This window comes from Miniopterus schreibersii (assembly GCF_964146895.1).
Source record: "Miniopterus schreibersii genome assembly, chromosome: 13".
NCBI lineage: Eukaryota > Metazoa > Chordata > Mammalia > Chiroptera > Miniopteridae > Miniopterus > Miniopterus schreibersii.
In genome coordinates this window covers 22,435,060-22,457,244 of record NC_138113.1, presented here as the reverse complement: position 1 = coordinate 22,457,244, position 22,185 = coordinate 22,435,060, and the positions used below count along the sequence as shown (strand labels likewise).

Here is a 22,185-nt window from a genome sequence, read left to right as displayed (position 1 = left end):
AAACGTCTATAAACTGATGAATGGATAACTAAAATATGGTATATCCATGCAATGGGATATTATTCAGTCATAAAAATTAATGATATCCTCAGCATGTTAAAACATGGATGAACCTCAAAACACTATATTATGTGAAAGAAATCAGACATGAAACACCACATATTGTACTATTCCATTTATGTGAAATGTCCAGAATAAGAAAATGCATAGAGACAGAAAGGAGATGAGTGGCTGTCTAACACTGGGAAGAAGAAGGGGTGGGAGGGAATGGGGAGCCTCTGCCAATGGGTATGGGGCTTATTTTGAGAGTGATGAAAATATTCTAAAGTTGATTGTCATGGTTGCATAACTCTGAATATACTAAAAGGCACTGAACTGTATACTTTACGTGGGTGAATTGTATGGTATGTGGATTATGGCTCAATAAAATTACTTAAAAATCCCATATAATATATTATTAGAATATGGCTGCATGTTAAAAGAAGAATTAAAGCACCATGACCAAGTGACTAGATATGTAGAGATGTTGTGATATTAGGAAACGTGTTACATGAGCTGTTATGTTCTAGCAACTATGAAGTAAGAAAAACAACGTGATCATCTCCATACATGCTGGAAAGACATTTACTAAAGTTCCATATTTATTTATCGTAATTTTAAAAATAGGAGTCAATAAAAAATTCCTTAACAAGATAAAAACGTATCATATATTTTTTGACACAAAAAGCTAACGCATACTTAGTGGTGAAATATTAGAGGATTACCAAAACAGTCAGACTCAAAGATGCCTATTATTTAATCTCATTCTGGAAATTTTTAGCCAATAAAATTATACGAAATAATGAAAAGAGAGGCATAACAATCAGAAAGAAGTAAAAATTGTCATCATTTACAGATGATGTAATTGTTTATTTAAAATATTTAAGAAAATAAATTGCCAAAGTATTAGAAATTTGAGGTGACTGAATATTTACTACATATAGCATTCTTTATATATGCACAAATAACAACCAGTTAGAAAATGTAATGGAAGAATAGTTTCCAAAAATAAGCTTAACAGGAGAAATAAAGATTTTATTTATTTATTTATTTATTTATTTATTTATTTATTTATTTATTTATTTATCCTCACTTGAGGATATGTTTATTGATTTTAGAGAGAGGAAGGAGGGGAGAAAGAGAGAGAGAGAGAGAAGGGAAAACATTGATGTGAGAGAGAAACATCTATTGGTTGCCTCTTGTATGCGCCCCACTGGGGACCAAACCTACAACCTGGGTATGCACCCTGACTGGGAATTGAATTTGAAACCTTTTGGTGTCCGGGACAACACTCCAACCAACTGAGCCACACCAGCCAGGAGGAAAGATTTAAAATGCTAGTGAAACACATAAAAAAACCCAAACTTAAATAGAAAGAAAACACACTGTTCTGGGATAAGAAGACTCAAAGTCATAAAGATGTTAAGTCTTAGTAAATCATATATTTCAATGAAAATGCCAATATAATAAAAATACTAGAATAGTCTAGGAAGAAAGAATAATGGCAAGGGACTAGTCTTTAACAGATATAAAAAATACATAACAAAGTTTAGTAATTTCCCTAATTTGGTATGAATAGACAAAGTCCACTTGTAAAGATTTGCTCTGCATATATACTTGCAAATGTACAGCTACGTACAGATGTGTTTCATGCCAAGCATTGATTTTTAGCAATAGATTATAATGTGGTCATACTCTAAAAAAAAAATTTAAGATTGCTCCCTTGTCCATTTAAAAGTAACAAAATCCTTCGAAAATGAAGACATTATTTTATATGTAACTTCTGTGATATAAATATCTATCTATGAAGGAGGGTTTTTTTTTGTTTTGTTTTTTCTTAAAACTGGAAGACATTTTGACAGAGGATGCAGTAGTCTGACCTGTATGCCTCACTATCAAAATAGAACTTGGCCAATTTTTGGCAGTGAGATTCTGACCTTGGTAAAGAGTATGGATCAGCAGGGCCAAAGAGGCACTACAATGTTATTCTAGAAGATAAGGCCTTAATTTTAAATTTGCTGCAGTTTATAGGGCCTTTAAAAATACAGTGTCCCATATTTTGAAATCTGGCTCATTTTAAAAAAAAAAGAACTCTCAAAATATCTGAAACTGTATAACATTCCTGTTGGTTTCTTTGGTGCAAAAAAGCTGGGGCATGAGTCCTATAAACTTGTCAAGCAAATAAAAAAAAAAATGTTATGTTAGTAATAGAAAGTATACACAGTAGTTTCATTTTTCCATATCCAAGATAGCAACAGAAGGAAACAGGACTCCGGCATCTCTAGAATTCTCAGCAGTGCTCAAGATTATGTTACCATAATTCTAGCAAACTCACTAATAGGTATATTTTATCAGAACATTTCTTGAAGAGAGCTCTTGGCTCCCTTATCTGTTACCCTCTGCTAACCTTCCTCTTCAGCCTGACAAAGGACAGACAAAGACCTGCTCACAATGTCGTGTGTCGACAGGCACGGCAGGTGCCCGCCTGAGAAGAGCCCCATCCTGAAGTGAGAGTCAGCTGTCTGATACATGAACTGGTGTCTGGAGCTGGACTGTCCTTACCTAAAGGTTGTTTGGTTCCATACGTCGTATGGACCCCTATCTTTCAAAATGTGCTCCAAATACCAATCTTAAAACCGTTCATATAACAGGGATAAAGTATACTGATTGCCTCAGAGAACACAAAAACATACTAAGCAGAATCCTTGCCCTCAAAAAACCGTATCTGCCTCCCTTGCTGGAATGTGAGCTCTGAGAAGACGTGGCCCTTCTCAGTCTTGCTCATCACGGTATCTCCAGCACTTAGAAAGTACTTGGCAGGCCGAAGGGGGAAATACCTGTCGGGAACTGCATGCGCCAGGGAACATGAAAGCAAAGGCAACACGCTTTGAACAGTAAGAGCATACGCATGTTTTACTGTGGGACTGCTCTAAGGCCGCAGCAGTTACACGGAGGAAAAGCGAGGGCAGGCTGCCGCAGCCCGAGCGGTCAGCGGAAACGGTAAGTCGGTTATCCTAGGAGGAAGGGCTTAGACGGGCGAGGGGGCAGTGAGGTCGGCAAAGACCAGGGATGGGGAGGACCCGGGGTGTGGGGAGAGGGAAGGCGCTGGGTGACAGAGCAGACGGGGTGCGCTGGGAGCAGTGGGGCCGGGCTGAATGAACAGAGGGAGGAAAGCGAGCAGGCGGCAGAGGCCTGGAAAAACCACCCATCGGATCCCACTGGGTTGGGGCTTACATTTAAAAATCCTTTTTCACACCCCCAATTTAACCTTTCAAGGAAAATGAGCCTCAGAAAAGATATAAATCTTACAAAGAAGTAGGGCAATGGGGCCAATAGTCAATCCTGGGGGCCCACATAAAGGTATAATCTGAGTTATAAAAAAGCCTTAAAAGTTATAATAAGTTCCATGGTTTACTAAGATTAATGGTTGATCTAAGAACAATAAAAGTCCCAGTCCTAAATTCACTAGCAATTTTCACACAAAGATAACCTTTTTTCTTAAGTAGAAATTCACTTTTAATATCACAGCAGGGTATATTTAATAGATTTAAAAAAAAATTTTGTAACTGTTAATATTAACCATAGAATGACGCCATTCACTAATTCTGGAACACCTAGAAATATGCAGGCGTCCAAAGCCCTGAATGGGTCTTTATTAGGCAGCCACAGTTTTGAAGACAGCTTCAGATAAACCTAGCAATCGAGATGCCGTCAATATATTTGCTCTCTCGCCAATCTCGAGCTACATTCAGCAGCACAGTTCCCTCCGCTCAGGAATTATTCTTGATTACTGCACATTTGTGTTCTCAAAGGCAGAATACCCTGATGTACTAGTTAGATGAATGGATGGCTGCAGGCTGAACAAATGAATGAATTGTCAAATGACTGTATTAAGATCTTTGAGACGTAATTGCTATGTGCTTCATATATGAACATCCTAGGTCATTCTTGGCCAGGGCTAAAGCTTCTGGGCTTTCCCAAACATGTCTTTCATATTTAGCAGCAGTCAGACTGGGATTAAAACGGAAAAGAGGGGGTGAGAAAGTTTCTAATGGAAGAGCATTATTCTAGGAGGGTTGGTGGTGTTTATGAGAACAGGGGTGGATTTACTGTGGAGCTAATGAAGCTTACGTGCCGGACCCCTCACTTACACAGGCCCCTTCCAAGGCCCGTGAGGAGCCCTAGTAATGAGTTCACATGGTAGTATGCTTCTGTAAAACTTGCCAAAGTAAGAAATAATCAAATTCATCGCCCTAGAGAGGGCCCTCAAAATAAGTTTCAGGCCCACACAACCTGGGTCCGCCCTGTCTGAGAGGTAGGCAGAGGCTTGATCGCACGGGGAACGCTGGCTGCTACTGAGAACACTGTCAGAGCAGTGAGAATGGGAGCCTGGGGTGCTAGTCAAATCTCTGGGTGGTTTCTCATTCCTTTTTAAAAACACAATTTCCTAGGCTCACAGCTCTCAGATCACGATTTTCCTTTCTGCTTTTCTATCTTCTTTGCAAATGAAGTCACAGGAGACATTTAGCTGTTACAAACTTCATGTCAAGCTCTGAAGTGCTTTTTAATAGCAGAAATATTTGGCTCACTTGTGGGCTCTGTAGCTATGGTAAATACCTCTTAGTTATCTGTCACTACTGTTATTCCACACCCCCTATTTGGAGAAGAAATTCTGCATATGCATTGAGGCACTAAAAAGAATATTGAGCCATATCTTAGCTCTTTTGTCAATGGTTTCCTTTTATTTCTTCTCGCATGGAGCTAATGCTTTTATCATATTGCACTGGTCATGGGTGGAAAAGCAGTGGATAGAAGGGGAATACTGATTATTACATCATGGATTGGCAGTTTCCTCTTAGCTTCTTGAAGGTTAAGTGGCCAAGTAGCTTCTTAATAAGAGATCAAGGCATTTCAAGGACTGATGCATTCACCTGTTTTTGGACAAAGTGCTTTAGTAGACCTTGGACAAAATGATCATGGTGGTTAAAAAGGAAGAAACTGACCCGAGTTTAATATGCAATAAAGACCAAAAAAAAATCTTGGAGGTTCTTTCATGACTATTGACATATAGACTATATGTCTAGATACATGTCAGAACAATATATTTAGAAATAGCATTCTTGAGAACAGATCATAGAAACAGAGGCCATGTATTAAGCACTTTGGATATGTCCTGTTTTGAACAATGACATTTTACTTCTTTATGTAACTTAATTATTTTATGAAAAGATGATAGAAAATACTACTACGCTCCATAAGTTAAACACTTGACATTTGGATTCCTCAAAATGCAACATTTTAGAAGTCTAGATATGTTTATTAATTAGTGATTATTAACACCCAGTAAACAACATTATGTCTTGTAAAAACACAATCTCTCTTCACAGCATGATGCTGAAATCTATTATTCCCTGATTCTATATGCTGAAATACACTCAAATGGTCACAAATGACCTTAAGCATTAAATAAATGTAAATGAGGAGAACACAGCAAATGTGCTTTTGATTGATAACTAAAAGACCAGGTTAGACATCACGTCCAAAAATGAAGTGCTCCCAGAAGGGTATGGTGGTCTGCACTGTGGGGCCAAGGCTGTCCTGGGAATGAAGGGTGGGTTTTCTTGGACCAGCCAGAGGTTTTTCTGGGAAACAGAACTGGTTTGTTCATTTATATGAGAAATGCAGAGCACACTGTGCCATCCGTCAGCATGCTAATGCAGGATTTAAAACTACATATCTGGACACTTCATGACATTTACCAACAAATCTAACAAGAGAAAAAAATTATTGCTGTTCCATGGTCTCATCCCAATATGTTGACCACTTTAGTTCTTAAGCATTGTCACTCTTCATTCCCCCCAGGTCCCCGCCAAGCTGAGCAGTTGGGGAGGGAAAACGGCCTCAACTTATAGAAAATTCAAATTCCCCAAGGATGACAGATTAACCATAATAAATTAAATGATTAAAAATTAGACTGTTCTAATAATGTCTGGGGCTAAACATATGAAAGAAAAAATGCACAAATACAGATAATTCATGTGAAGACTACTAAGTGCGTTCACTCATCCCTGTAGGCCCACAGCAACAAGGCAAACATAAAATACACCACCACCCTGGCTGAGGGTAAGCATTTCTTCTAGTTTGGATAAAAATGAACAAAATCTAAACAGCAATGGACCCTAGACTGTTTTAAAATCATGGAATCAAGCAGGGTTTCTCAGTTTGGGCACTACTCACATTTTGGGCCAGATACTTCTTTGTTGCAGGGGCCGTCTTGTGCATTGTAAGATGTTTAGCAGCATCCCTGACCTCTACCCACTGAATGCCATAAACGATCCCACCCCATAGTCATGACAATAAAAAAGGCCCCCATGTTGGGAACCAGTGGAATACAGCCATTTGTAAAGTCCCAGGCCCTGGCCTGGTAGCTCAGCTGGTTAGAGCATTGTCCCAATACACCAAGGCTGAGGGTGCGATCCCCAGTCAGGGTACATACAAGAATCAACCAATGAGTGCAAAAATAAGGGGCACAACAAATCAATGTCTCTCTCTCCCTCTCTGTCCCATCTCTTTCTCTCTCCTTTCCTTTCCTCTCTAAAAAAAAAATAAATTAAAAAATAAATCAACCAATCAATAATTAAAAAAAAAAGGTCCTAGGCTAGGCTCCTCCCAACCTCATACTGTACACTCTCAACCCTAAATAATTCCTACCCAGTATATAATATATTTATCTTCAGTTTTTTCCGTCTATTAATTGAAGGTAACGAGAATGCCTTCCTCATTACAGTTCTTGTGAACATTAAATAAGATACTTATAAAGTGCTTAGAACAGTGCCTGACACACAATAAGTGCTCACTAAACATTAGTTATTGTTATTTTTAATAATCACCCACAGTATGGAGAAAAGCAGTTTCAACCAGAGTGTACTGCTGCAGAAAGGTATCTTACCAGCTTGATATTTTCCGAGCCTTAAACACACCAGCCTCCTGATTCCTTTTGATGATGTCTCTCACGTCTAGTGGACACAGTTAAGAAAGCTTCTGCATTGACCGTCAATTGACTAAAAATAAATAAATAAATAAAAGCCCCAGACACAGTGACCTTGTCGCACGTGGGATCAGCACCGCGAAGAGAAGAGCCATAGGGTGTAAGCAGACGGCGAAGGTCCTAGCCCTGGCCCTACCACCGAATGCTGAATGACTTGCCGCAGGCCAGCTCTTCTAATTCCCTGGACTGCAGTTCTGTTACGGGGAAATGCACATTCAGGGAGCATCCGGGCAAGGCCCAGGGTAATGGGCATTCATGGGGGGACATGGCCATTCCACAGGTGCCAGGCCCCACGTCCTAAAAAGGCAAAGGTCTTTCAGTGCGTGGGGACGGCCCTGGCAGCCTTCTGAGACTTTCCAGGTTGAAGTATTTCCAGTCTCCCGAATGCTAGTAGGGAGGGTGGGTGAGCAGGAGGAAAGACCTGGAGAAAGTGAGACAAGAAGGATGGAGAAAAGCTTGGAGAATCTTTGAGGGAAAAGGAATTACCCCAGAAGAAAGTCAGTCCAGTGAAAGGCGCCTGACGAACTGTCCTTACAGACTTACGCTCTGGCCTCTGGCCGTCTGCTGGCGTGTGAGGACTTGTACGAAAAGAGCCGTGCTTAGTGAGAAGATGCTTCGAGGAGCCGGGCCCCGGCGTCACGCTGGGTGTCAACGTGAGAAAAGCTAGGCTTCAGATTCACTGGTTTTGCTTCAACTCCTGGACACCATAACTTTTAACTGTTCCTCTCTCTCCTCTTGCTCTAGTCCCTGTGCAGCTCAGGGCCAATGTATGACCGAAGTCTGACGGCCACAAGAGCTCCCATTGCGTATATTTTCTGTACTGACCTCCATTCTTGGCTTCATCATATTTTCTTGGCTTTCTCATTTCCAATCGCCTTCACTTTCTCATTTACTTTATAAGGTATATTCTACGTGTCGCTGTAAGAAACCTCAAAATCCCTCTTTTGGAATAAGGCAGGTTTAAATAAACAAGAAATAAAATAATTCCAGAGAAGGCTGCAAGCTGAACTAAATTGGGCCCATGGGGAGGACACCAGGCAGACAAGCAATGTTCCCCTATTGCTCAGAACAACAGATTTCCTGAATGCTTGAAACAAGCACTGGCCAAGGTCTCCCTGCGAGAACGGAGCCACGGGACTCTAACCCAGATCCCTGCTTGAAACAGCAGGCACACCCATTTCTTCCCTGAGTAAATAGGCAGGTGCCGAGATCGCTTTCTTCCCCCAGGAGCGGGAGGAAAAGTCAATCAGGTCTCCTAGTGAAGGGCTGTGTTGAGGTTTACAAAAGTGCTATAATGCAGACTTTTTTTTTCCCGGATGAACTTTCCTGTATGCAAATTAAATACCGTTAAATTACATTCATTAAAAAATAAAAGAGACTAATTTGCCTACTTGTTTTGATTAACTAAAATGGCACATCGGCCTACAGTTCTATTTCAGGAAGAAAGTATTTCAGGAAAGTCTTCTACATGAAATGTCTTATAGAAAAGGACAGCTGACATCTTTATTCTGAGCAGAACAAAATTAGGAGAGTCGACTGACAACTGTTTCTGATTAAGCTCCCCTGCGCTCTGGCCACACCCTTCTCCGGGTTTCCATGGCATCCAACGGCAAGCCGTCACCCACAGGTACACCTGTCTCGTCCTGTGAGTACATGACTAATCTATCAAACCAAACATATCATTTTGTTAGTGGAGGTAATACTTTTTATAAAATAGTCACAGGGAAGTTAAATTATATAACTCAGGAAACCTATTAATAATTTTTAGTAAACATCTTAACACTATATACTTTTATACAATTTATAAACCTGGGACTCCAGGTGGTTAGGCTGAAGCAAGCATATGTATTTATATTCTAGAAGCAATTTTTTTAAATGAAAAAAGTCACAGCAGTATTTAGGCTGCTTTATTTTTAGAACTGGAAAGAATCTATATTATGTGGCTTAGGAGGTGTTTTTTATATTCAAACAAGTACAAAGAGGAAAAAATGTCAATAGTGTATTAAAATATTACCTTAAGAGATATATTCTGACATTCTGCTCCCCACCCTTTACTTTAGGTCAGGTTTTGAGGTGGTTCCTCTAGCTGGCACTGTGTCCAACAAGAAATTTTATCTTTCTTCTGTGTCACCTCAGGGTAATAAAGGAAATTCAATTAAATTGAGTCAACACATCTAGGACAGTTTTTAACAGGATGAACCAAATCCTGTTCTCTGAACTGCACCCACCTTCTGGAAGACTTCAGTGGGAGGTGCTGGGTGCAAAGAAAGCCTTAGGGACTTCTGATTAAATGGATACAGAGGAACCACCTCCAATCTCCTTGTCTGGGCAACTGGAATTCCAGAGCTACAGGACCTATGCTCATGGTGGAAAGGAGAACAGGATTTTAGCTCTAGATTTTCTTCTCAAATAAAGTTCAGGAGTGGGACTCCCTTATAATTTTGTTTCAGTTGATTTTTATTCTTAAAATTATATTTTTGCATAATAACAATAACAGTCATTTAAACAAGTTATGCAAAATATTAAATATATAACATTATTTAAAATATTAACCTCCTTCTGCAATTAGTAATTGTTATATTTATCGGTAGCCACATAGACATTTTGAGAATTGATATTGTTCTTTAAACAAGAAAATATTTTAAAAACAGTAACATTGTGACTCACAAGGCATTACTTTCTTTATTCATCTTTCCTTTATTTTCATTGGAACATCAAAGGTGAGGGTGGGAAACTATGAAATTATAATATAAATAAATCCTGTTTATTTTGATCTCTAAAGTTTTTAAAATTACTTGATGTCATAATATTTGCTAATTTAAAGGTTGCAAAATACTCCTAAATGTGCTTATTACTCAAATGCACTGAGAAGATGAGGGATGCTTTGGGCTCTTTTAGCAACGTCAACGGCTGTCCGTGGATGAGACAACTTTTCTTCCAGAGGGTGCTGAGGAAATGCAAGATGACACTCAGCAAAGCATTCTAGCTTTTGGTAAAGAGAACTGTTTAATGGAAAAAACACACCTTGAAGTCCAATGAACCTGGCTCCTAGTGCTGGTTCCAATTCTTGGTGCTGTGTGAACTTGGGCAAACGAACCTCTCTGAGCTCCACCTCAAAAATAGGAATGATTCCTACTCTACAGGCTTAATGGAGTGCCACATGTGAGGAGCCTGACACATAGTAGGTGCCTAATTCATGTCCATTCATTCTCTTTTTTCAATAATTCAAGTAAAAGCTTTGGAGGGATGAAGAGGCTGGTGATTATAATTAAAATGAGGTTTGGCAATTAAGCTTTATCTTCTTTCCCTGCTACTCAGAACTAATTAAGTGAACATTTATATTGTATAATTTAAATAACTGGAGGGAATCAAAGAACTTCTGCCCTGTAGATTTCCAGTGTCTTTCACGTGTATAAATGTGCTCCAGCCAAGGCATAGCCTGTGTCCCACAAAGACAGGGACTTGGTCTATCTTGTCCTCCGCTGTATCTTTAGCACCTGAAATGCATGCAATTAATACTGGTTGAATTAATTTTTAAAGCTATTTGTTGAATTCTTGCCCAATGTGAGGCACGTAGAGTCCACTTATGATTCATCTAGTAAACAGAAGTATTGGCATCAATATTTCAGCTGGCACTGATATTGGAGGAAGGGGCCCGGCATTCCCAAGGTCCCAACCGTCCACAACCCAGGCTGCACAGTCCACATGAAGCTTCATTTATTAATACCTTAAGTCAGGTATTCTGTTAAAATAATGTTAAGCCAGGGGTATCTCCTTCAAAATGTACATGAAATTTACCAATTTTTAAAGAATCTTAAGTTTGAGATCATGATCCAGACCTTGCATACTGTGGGGATAAGATGCTCGAGTCGGAGGCACAAGAGATGGGTCACCAAGCATTGCCACCTGCTGCAGATAACTCGATGTTTACTAAGGAGGGGTCAGGGCAGGGTGCTTGTGTTGGGCAAATTAGTGAGTGTATCAGAGAGGGCTGCTGACCTTTTAGGTGTTGTACTTTTTTCCCCCATTGCCTTTCAGAGAGAGAGAGACAGAGAGACAGAGAGAGAGAGAAACATTGACGTGAGACACATCAATTGGTTGCCTCCCGCACACATACCAAATGGGGCTGGGGATCGAGCCTGCAACCGAGGTATGTCCCCTGGCCGGAATCGAACCCGGGACCCTTCAGTCCATGGGCCAACACTCTAACCACTGAGCCAAACCGGCCAGGGCCAGGGCGAGATGTTGTACTTTTATTCATTAGGATTTGGAAGAAGCTTAGCATCAATAATACTCGGTATATCCTTTCTCTCCCCTATTCTCATGTCATTGCCATCGCCAGCTACAGACTTTATGGAATAATTATTACCTGTGAGCACTTGGAGAATTCTTTCTTGATTACACTAAAAGGGCAGGGCCAAAGAGAAGGGAACACATTTCACACTATTTCGGGATAAATCTGAGAAATGGATGAACCAAATGATGTTATTTTCTAACTTCCCCTTTGTTCTCTCGGGGTACACCTGAATCCCGGCGCCTGTAAGGAGGGGCAGCTCCGAGGCAGGGGGCTCTGTGCTAGACCCAGCAGTGCAGCTGAAGGACCGAGGAGAACCTCAGGGACACCTCCCCAGGGGTCTCGGAAAACATCCAGGCCTTACAACATTCACTTATACCTCAAGCCTTAATCTCTTTTCAGGTATCTCTGTTTAATAAATCTCAAATTGGCATCTAGCTCTCCGGGTTAAGGTAGAGAGCCCTAGAGGACGTAGCCAATCCACCTGATACATTTCAGGAAGATAGCAAATAAAATGACCTCACAACTGGCTGACATGTTTCTATGACATAAAGATTCAGAACACACCGCCTCACATATTTAAAAACTGGAAGTAGCAGAAGATAAAAAGGTAAGAATCAGCATGTTAGAAGACTGAGAGGCTAGGAAGTAAGTCTCAGTCAGATTCATTAAATTCAGATGTCAAGAACAACAAAAATAATTTTTAAAACGATGAGAATAATATACAGGCCAGTACCCAGATATGCTGTGCGCCTGCAGGGTCGATTTTCAATCACATTTCACTGACGTGTCCATTTGCTTCTTAATGTGCTCATCTTCCCCATTAAGAATAATTAGCTTTGCTCAGAGATTTTTCTGGCTTCTGGCAACGTTTCTCCCCTTTTTTTGTTGACGTCTACTTCTACTTTTTGGAAAGTAATTTTTGAATAATATCCTACAACTGCTATATAACTTAGGCTTCCTAAAATTTTAAAGGAAAGATGTAAACAGTAATTTTTAAACGAGTCTGTTTCGATCTATATGCATCAACAGTATGTGATTCAGTGAATTAGTTATTCTAACAGAAAATGGGCACACAAATAGAAAAAAAATTTCATTCATATTAACCTCAATCAGTAAAACTCATGACGAATGCCAGTTGTAAGCTCTGTTAGCAAATCAAGAATATTATTAGTATTAAGAGCAGGAAAAACACATTGCCAGTTTTTAAGGCTTTATGCATTTTTTTCCTCTTAATTAAAAAAAATTAGATCTGGTTACAACAGAAAAATGCACACAAATATAGAACAACTGCATGACAAAAACTGCACTGCACCAGGAAAGTCCTAAGAGGCGAAATAAAACACTACCAGTTGTGGTCTGCATCCTGAAAGGACCTACTTTATCTACATTGTAAAGTTCTTCCCCTCCTGCCCTTTGGCACCCCGCTATATTAAACCCATTGTAAAACCCAGCACAATAAAGCACTCTCGGGGCTGAGCTTCTGAGGACCAAATGTTAAAAATCCATTTTCTTGGGAGGGGGCTGTACCAATCACTGCTTTGAAAGGCCGGCGGAGTGAATACAGAATCTGAGATTTCCTCTCTGATTTCAAGGGCTGGCACGGCTTCTTTGCTGTTGAAAGCAAAGGTGCGCTAATTAGTGACACTAGCGTTGCTTCCCTTCTTTCAAAGTTCTGTAGTTTAGCTCGACAATAATTTTAGTGTAATTAAATTTACATACGGACTACAGATGTTTCCCATAGTTTGTTAAAAGTTCTAACTGGTGTCTGAGGCTATTAAATAAGACACCTGCTGACTTAAGGAAAACCTCAGGTTGCTGGGCCCAGTCTGAAAGTTTCTGTGGCTAAAAATGACCTTCTCTTGTCCACTAATCCTGCCCCTTCCCCCCGAAAGAGCATATCCCTGGGGCTGAGCCAGCTACCTGACTTCCGCTCCTCTGTTCCCTGACAGAGGAGGAGCACAGTGAAATGATACCGCGCATGAAACAACTCGGAATAAAAGCAGAGTGAATGAACAACATCAGCTCATCTTCAGGAGTATTTTGAGAAACTTGCGACAGTCTGAAGATCATGATTAAAATCCTGCATTTAAAAAAAGGAAGCACCTTTTGTGATCTCTTTCCCTTGTGTGAAAAGCCAAGACTGTGATTGGCTGTCTTTCCTTCCTGAATTTTTTTAAGTCTGTCAGGCAATTAGCTGGGTGGGGCTCCGCAGAGCACACAGTGCCGCTGAACAATATTAGCTACTGTGCTCCTTGCACCTCCTTTCTCCTGTTTGAGCAGCCTGATGGAGCTGCTGCTGCAAATTTTATTTTCAAAAAATTACATAGCAGAGGTAGAAAAAGAAAATAGAAAAAAAAAAAAAAAAAGGCCTTATGTAAGATGCCGCAAAAAATCAGACCTGCTTTGACATTTTAGGAGCCTCAAATTCAAATAAGGAGATTACCTCTTTCATAATGCTAATGTAAGGCACGCCAAAAAATCCAAAGCAAATATATATCCCATGTTTCCTCTCAATTTCTAACGGCTGTTAACTGCCCCTGAACAAATCAGCTCGATTGCTAAAGTAGCCACAAATTATGCTTGCTTTCTTAGTTAGAGTACAGTTCAATTTTCATGAACTCTGTGTACATATTAGTAAAGCATAATCTAATATAATGGGGTTTGAACTGTAATAGCATGGCAGAAAAAAAAAGAGATAGCTGTTATAATCCTAAATAAAAGGAAATAATGAAAACCTGATAGCTGTTTGCAGCGGGGAGATATAAGTAACTCCTTAGCAATTAGAGTAGGCATAATATTATGTGGCACGTATGTACAATATCAAACACAGGAAAGGTAATAGCGAACATGAAGTTGGAAGTTAATTTTTGTAAGCAATATCCAATATAATAAATATTAAATCATTTATATTGGCAAATTTCAATGGAAATAAATGAACAAGAACGCCTGAAAATTATTATGAAACAAATATTCTTATTGCCTTGAGTGAGCCACAAATCGTAGGCTCCTTTAATAAGTGACTATAAAAATCTATCAAAATAAAAAAACACACACACTTAATCTCACCCAATGAACTCCATATATTTCTACTTTTCCTTAATTACTTATCCTGTGTATGGGGAACTCTTTTTTTAATACCCCATGCTGTCTTTCTTTATATCAATTGTTACTCAGCCGGGGGAAAAAGGAACGAGCACAACAAACCGTTTCCTGTCTGAATAAGGATACTTCTGATGGCCTTTTCATTCCCATCAGTTAACAGAACTTCTTTGACATCTGCAGAAATAGCAACCTGGAAAAAAAAGGGAGCACAGCAAACAATGAACAAATATGCTTGTCTGTGTGGAAGTGAAGACGGGAGTGACAAGCCTTCAGTATCATGCTTCCTCACCTATTTCTCTGTAACAATCTTCAATCTTTTTTCATTTTATGTCTGCATTATTTTAATCATTCAATCAAATCAGTCAATACTTTTATCATTCCATTTGCGGGAGCCTCTATCTTGCTATCATTCTGTTCGGTAATTGCATTGTGACAGCGGATGATGGTATTCTGAGAGGCTTTCATTTGTGGGCTTCTGTTTATCTAGTAGAGCCATCATACGAGGCTGTCACTCTGCCTTTCAGCTTGCTTCTGTCTGACTGCCTGATGCCCTTCATATAACTTTGCATTGCAGGCAGATGGCTTTGTGAGGGTAATTTTTTTGTGAGCTTTGACATGCTCGCACATTGGGCTGTAACCTCGACACATTGTGTAAGAGCGACAGGTTTGTCAAATGCCAATCAGTGTAACAATATGCTTTTATTTGTAGAGACATAAAAACTTGTCTAATGCACTGTGCTGCTACATAGTATCTCCTGAATACATGACTCAGAACCCAGAGAATGGGGAACGACGTTCCTGAATGGCCAATCTAATTCAAAAGAATCTAATTACTGAGCGCTCTGGATCATGTTTGTTGGTGTAATAATGCAGGCAAAACATTAGCAGCTATATCATGGTGCTCCAACTGTGATTCGCCGGGCTATTCCTGTATCTTAGCAAATGGGACTATAATCTGAAAGAGAAAAAAAAAATGCTTTCGCTATGGCAAAGAAAGACTGCGCAAGGCCTGGGATGTCACGACAAGCGATATTGACTCTCTGAGGCAAAATGTTTCTGCTCATCGAGGCAACCATAAAATCAATATGATCCGAAAGTAAGTCAATCTAGAAGGTCTCTCAAGACCTGGCAGCTTGACCGCAGCTGATGCTGTTGACGGTTCTCTGACCCAGCAGTTGGAGGCCCTGGAACATTTTTCCTTTTGTTCCTCCCTCTGAATGGGATTGGAATTGAGAAAAGACCTACCATGAGCCCAGCCAAGCATGTCATGCCACCCCCTAGCTCACACACAGCAAGGCCCCTGAAAGAGAGAAAAGAAATGGTAGAACCCATACAAATTAGATGAAAATGGTCAGAGATATATATGTTACAAGAACAAATTGCCATCTGCAGTAAGAACGGCGCTACCAGGAAGTTGTAGAGACATGACTAGGCTACCTCATGTCGTTTTGCGTTTTAAAAATAATTATGAAATAGAAAAGTCACAAAGCAGGCAAATCAGTGGGGGTTCCCTCATTAGTGTTCACTGCAACATTACCACCGCTGAGCTGAAAAATCTGAGAAGGTTCCCTTTTTTTCCCTTGTCAATGGCGCTGTCTTTTAGAACTAAACTAGCTAGAGTAGCGAAAGATAATTGTTAGGAAAGGATAACACTGTTAATCCACATTCATTCCTTCAAAAACAGTTAGACAAGTAAATGAAGAATATATATGAGTGTGTATTTACCTATATTATAGTCACACACACACGACACACACACAAATAAATGCAATCTTGAATTAAAAAAAAAAAAATCTAAAACAAACCGAAACAATTGGGAAAGCTGAACCGCCCCCATAGAGAACAATTACACAAAGAGCATTTAGCAATTAACACTTAAATCACAACTGGCCCCAACACAACACCGCGGATAAACCATGCGGGGGCGCAGCATGGCGGAGCCCGCAGCCGGGCTGCGGCCTCCCGGCTGAGTTAACGCTGACGGTCTAATGTGGCGCTTGCACTTACCTTCCTCTTTGTGCCTAAATGTCAGCCCTCAACGTGCGGCATCCTCGCCCTGGCCCGCTGCCCGCTGCCCGGAGCTCCAGCCAAGCCGAAGCACAGCGAGACGGGCAAACGCCAGGCTTCCAGGGCGGCTCCGCGGCCCAAATTCAACATGGCCCTGCTCTTATTTTATATGCTGAGGCTCTAAGATTGTGTCTTCTTCCCAGCTTGGGAAGTTTATTACCTCACAAGAAGGAAAAAAGCATCACTAAAAGAGAGGGAGGTGGAAAGAGAGGGAAGGGGGGGAGAAAGAGCCCAACGGGAACATTCATAGTCTGGAATACACTTAATGAGTATTTAGTTGTGCAAAGCAATTATAGGCTGGTTGGTAAATAAGGACCCAGAGAGCTTCAAAACATATATATTGTTGGCCTGGTCTTGTAAGTACATATTGCTAAAGCACACCCCCCCTGATCACTAACGGCTTGTCTGGAATCAGAATGGGCTCTTCAGGAAACATATATTGGATGACTTTTATAAAATGAGATTTAAAATGAAAAACCTATATTTTCTGGGTCTACCAAACATCTTTAGAATTTTCAAATAAAAGGAGGTTTTTTTCTTTTTCCTAAATCTCATCCATGGGCTTGATCTATAGTGCACACTGACAGCTGAAAACATTTATTTCTGTAGCATGAATCTGTAATTACTATTCATTACTATGTTTTATAAATACATGTTGTTAAGTATACAAAACACCTTTACAAACCAGGGGTGGGATGACACCTTTAAATAATAGCTGTGGGGTATTTATCAAAAATTCTGTAGTGACTTCCCTAGCAGAAGTTTAAAGAATGTCTTTATTGTTTTTGTGGGGGGGGGTTGACCTTTACAATCAGTAAGGATTGATTGGAGCTTCACTTTTGTTTCCCCTAAATCAAAGTGAAATAAAAAGCCTTGAGTGAAAATCAAAAGTCTTTGACATACAGCAAAAAGCTTGCTGTGCAATATTAGTACCCAAAGGCAATTCAGATTTTTCAGAAGCAACATGTTTTCCCCATGAACTTCCCCTCCTTTCTTTCTGGCTTCTTTTATTCCCTGCCTCCCTCCCTCCTTCTTTCTTCCCCTACCTTTTTTTTCCTTCCTTTTTTACATTTTTAACAATGTAATTTGAAGAACGTAATCATAACAATCTTTAATATGCAAATACAATGCCCATACTGGGCTCAAAAAAAATATTTTTAAGTGCAGCTTTGTACCTGAATGTATCGCTGTGCTTGAGGCAGTAGTAAGCCAAAACCTCTTCAGCCGGCCAGATGCCTGCAAAACACAAGGGGACAGACTTCTTTTATTACAGAAGTCTCTGCTATAATCATTCTCTGTAGGCATCATCTTAAGAAACAGCTTTTTAAAATAATGTTCAGTATAAGCCATTTCAACTTGAATCAAACAACATAATTATTACTAGTAATATATCACATGAGTTTCTTTTGTTGTTGATTTTATAACCCAGGAAAATAGTACAATAGCCTAAATAAATTTTACTAAATTTCAATCACAACAAAACAGCAAAAACAATAATAACCAAATTACAAATATCGACAATTAAATTTTAATGGTATTTCAGGTAGATCTTAGTGTTGGACGCATGAACCTTTTCTGCCAATTCATAAGCACCAGCTGAAGATCTGCAGTCCATGCAACTTATGTTAGGCAAAAATAAATGGAAAAATCACAGGAGCAAACAAAACCACTGAGGTCATTATACCTTTTTGCTTGGTTTTATACTAATATTTTTAATATGCACAGCTTTTCCCTTCAATTAATAAAAATCAAACTGGAGTATAAAATGAAGAAATTCAAATCTCACCAACTTTGGTATATCTTTAAATACAAAAAATACAAAGCACAAAGTTAAAAAAAATCACCTCAAATTCCACCCTAGTATATAGTCACTGTTAACATTCTGGACATCATTTCAAAAAATACCTCTAAGCATAAAGATATTATGCACAAATGGGATTTTATCAGGCAAGTATTCAATTATCTGACTTTGTCCCCATCAATATATGATTGGGAAAAACCCACAGCAAAAATCCCACGGCAAAAATATATGATATACCCACATCATTATTTGTAATGACTGCCTAGATCTTTTATGTCTGCATCATCATTTATTTAACCACTTTCTTCTTGATAGACATTTAACTTAGTTTCTAAGTTTTTGATATTATGCGATGATTAACAGTCATCCAATGAAGATACTTTCCCCCCCCAACATATGATTTTTCTCCTTAAGTCAAATATCCAGAAATGGGAAATGTGGTCAAAGATTAAGTACATTTCACATTCTGATATATCATCAAATTGTCCTCCAAACTTTTTTACCAAATTACATCCCCAATAAGAGTGTTTATTTCCTCAAAGTCTTGTCAAGATAGGGTTTTGTCAACCTATTTTATTTTTCCTAATCTCTCATTTTAAGAGTTATGTCAGTGCCAATCCAAACGACAGTGAGACACCTACCACTCCACACCCCCTAGCACGGCTATAATCAAAGTCAGGAAATAAATGTTGGCGAGTACGTGGAGAGATTATATAAAATGGTGCAGCCACTTTGGAAAAGAGTCCAGCAGCTCCTCAAAAAGTTAAATGTAGAATTACCGTACAATTTCACTCCTCGGTATATCCAAGAGAAAATATAACATGTCCACACAAAAACTTGTACACAAATGTTCATGGCAGCTTTATTCACAATAGTCAAAAAGTGGAAGCAACCCAAGTGTCCGTCACCTAATGAACAGATGAGCACACTGTGGTATGCCCATGAAACGGAGTATTATTTGGCAATACAAAAAGAGAGAAAATACTGATTCACGCTACAGCACCGACGGACCATGAAACCATTATGCGAAGTGAAAGACGCCAGATGCAGAGGACAGCATACGTGATGCTTCCATTTATATGAAATGCCCAGAATAGGCAAATCTGGAGACAGAGCGCAGGGCGGTGGCCGCCTAGGATGGGACGGTGGAGAGCACACTAGGACCCGCCGCTCGTGGGCGTGAGGCTTCTTCGAGAGGCGACAACGTTCTCTAAAGCTGATCATGACGATGGTCGCATAACTCCGCCGGAAGACTGAAAGCCCTGAGTGAATTCTGTGGTGTGTGAACTACATTTCCATCAAGCTATTATTCTAAAAAGTTTTCTTATTCCTATTTGTGGAAATATAACGGCCTTTGGAAAAAGAGTTTATTTTTAAAGAAGTTACACACGTGCATAGTTTAAGAGCCACTAAGCTCCGTGAGAATGATTCGGGGAACCAGGACCCAGCCCTTCTCAGTGTCTCGCCTTCCTTGGAACCCTACTTCCCTTCTCCTGGCGATTCCTCTAGTAACGACGGCCGTGTTTCTACACAATACGTTTGCATCTTTACTTCTTTATGTTTCAGTTTTCGGCAAAACCTATGGGCGATAAGTGTGTTTTTGCTCTGATCTCCGTTCCTCTCCCCGCACCACGCGCACCGTGCCCCTTGGCGCCCGCCCACCGCCGCCTTCCTCGTAGATACATGATGTTGGAGAAGTCTCTGCTCGTCAATTTTATTAAGATCATGAAATACAGCCGAGCCGTTCAGTAAACTATGAGGGCTTCTTCTCCCATCTACAACATTTTCGTCCTCTGGAGCCTATAATCGTCTTCCCCCATTTGCTGATCTCCGCCCAGTCTCAGGATGCTGCCGTCGGTTCCCCTGACGCCCTCGTTCTCCTGGGCACCCCCGCCCCGCCGGGAAGCCTGTCGGGGTGCCACGGCCGCCTGGCGCACAGTGGGTCCGTCTGTCTCCTCTGCCCTCTGTCCTCTTCCTTGGCCTATTCTTCACTTGAGCGCAGCACACCCTCCAGTAACTCCCGAGAGGCAGCGGGCGGAAGCCACGTTTGAGACTGTGCCTGACTCAGGGCCGCTTTCCGTCTGGACACCCGTGTTCTTCAGGTTTTTGAACATTTCCTGGGAAGCCCCATGGATTATTTTCTTATTTCCGTTTTTATCTGTCTGCTTTCTCTGGAACTCTTATTATTTGGATGCTGGAACTGAACTCATCCTCTGACTTTCTTTTCTTTCCTGCTTTTCCATCTCATTGTTTTTTACTTTGTTTTTAAATTTTTTTTAAAAAATTGATTCATTGATTTCAGAGAGAGGAAGGGAGAAAGAGAGAGATGGAAACATCAATGACGAGAGAGTCACTGATCGGCTGCCTCCTGCGTGCCCCCGACTGGGGATCCAGCCCCCAACCCGGGCCTGTGCCCTGACTAGGAATCGAACCACGACCGCCTGGACCCCAGGTCGATGCTCAGCCGCTGAGCCACGCCGACTGGGCTGTTTTTTACTTTCTTAGAAATTTCCTCAACTTTACCTTCCAGCCCTTGATACATTTTAAGCAGCAGACTGGTATGGTCAGATTTACATTTTAGAAGATAAGTGTGGCTCCTCTAAAGAAAAATAGACTGAAAGGGGCAAGAGAAGGCAGGGGCGGGTCAGGCAGGCGGCCACTACAGCTACATGGGTGAGTGTTGGTGGCCTGGGTGACGGTTAGAGGACATGAAGAGAAGTGGAAAGATCTGAGCTATCTTTAGAAGGAACACTGACAAGGCTTTAGAGTTAATTAGATGAAGGGGGTGGTAAGAGAGAGGGAAGTGTCAAGTATGACTTAGGTTTATGGCGTGGGTAAGTGGGTGGGTGATGTACAGCAAATGCATATAGGATTTTCCTTTCATTTTATAAGAACTGCGGAGGCTGAATTCATGGTGCAAAAACTCTGCCTACGGGTCTAGGCTCTGACTCTGGCTCTGCCAAAACACAATCTGTGTGACACTGGGAAGTAATTTAGCCTTTCTAAGCTTCTGTACCCTCATCTGCAAAATGCGAGGCTTGGGTTGGATGATATCTAGGAAGGCCTCAGGCTGTAAGAGGCTGTAATAGAGAGCCAGGTGCCATGCTCTGCAGTGGACAGGGTTCAGCTTGAGTACTGGCTCTCAGGGTTGCGTGGCCTTGGACAGACGAACTCTTTAAGCCTCATTTGTTCACTCACTCGTTCACTCACTCAACATACCGGGTGTCCCCCCAAAACGTATGCACACTTGAACAGCTGATGGCTCAATTTTGAAAATGAAATGCAGCCCAGCCGGGCGTGGCTCAGCGGTTGAGTATCGACCTGGGATCCAGGCGATTGGGGTTCGATTCCCGGTCAGGGCACATGCCCGGGTTGTGGGCTCGATCAATGACTCTATCATCATTGATGTTTCTGTCTCTCTCTCTCTCCCCCTCTCCTTTCCTCTGTCTGAAATCAATAAAGATATATTTTTTTAAAAAAATGAAATGCATTTTAATAAACATTGCCTTTGTAATTATTCAAACTATGAGTATACATTTTTTGGAGGGACACCCTATGTAATTACTGGCAGCCAGGCCTGTTCTAGAAGCTGGGGGTACAGCAGTGAGTAGAATGCAGCCCTTGCCCAAGTAACATTAATAGGGGCAAGAACAGTACAGTAGGAAATTTCAGATAGCAATTAATGTAGTGAAGCAAATAAAGCATTAATGAAACAGAGGATAACCATGGGGGCACTGCGTTAGCCAGCATTGTTGGGTAATGTCACAGTTCTCTCGTTTGTTAAGCACAAGCAATAAAAGTGCCTAATCATCGTGTTGTTTGGGGGATCAA

General features: G+C 40.6%; 1 protein-coding gene across 7 annotated transcripts in view; it reads right to left on the bottom strand.

The window, feature by feature from the left end:
• The window catches only part of CAMKMT (calmodulin-lysine N-methyltransferase), a gene marked incomplete at its 5' end in the record, with an annotated part of 246,665 nt that overhangs the window by 23,308 nt on the left and 201,172 nt on the right, over positions 1-22,185 (bottom strand). For 6 of the 7 annotated variants that reach the window (XM_081156625.1, XM_081156627.1, XM_081156626.1 and 3 more), the window contains 4 exons: positions 6,989-7,055; positions 14,613-14,676; positions 15,732-15,786; positions 17,729-17,789. In XM_081156625.1, the coding sequence (XP_081012751.1) occupies positions 6,989-7,055; positions 14,613-14,676; positions 15,732-15,786; positions 17,729-17,789 (247 nt within the window). The remainder of the gene's footprint in view (positions 1-6,988; positions 7,056-14,612; positions 14,677-15,731; positions 15,787-17,728; positions 17,790-22,185) is intronic. The other variant, XM_081156629.1, reaches the window with a different exon arrangement.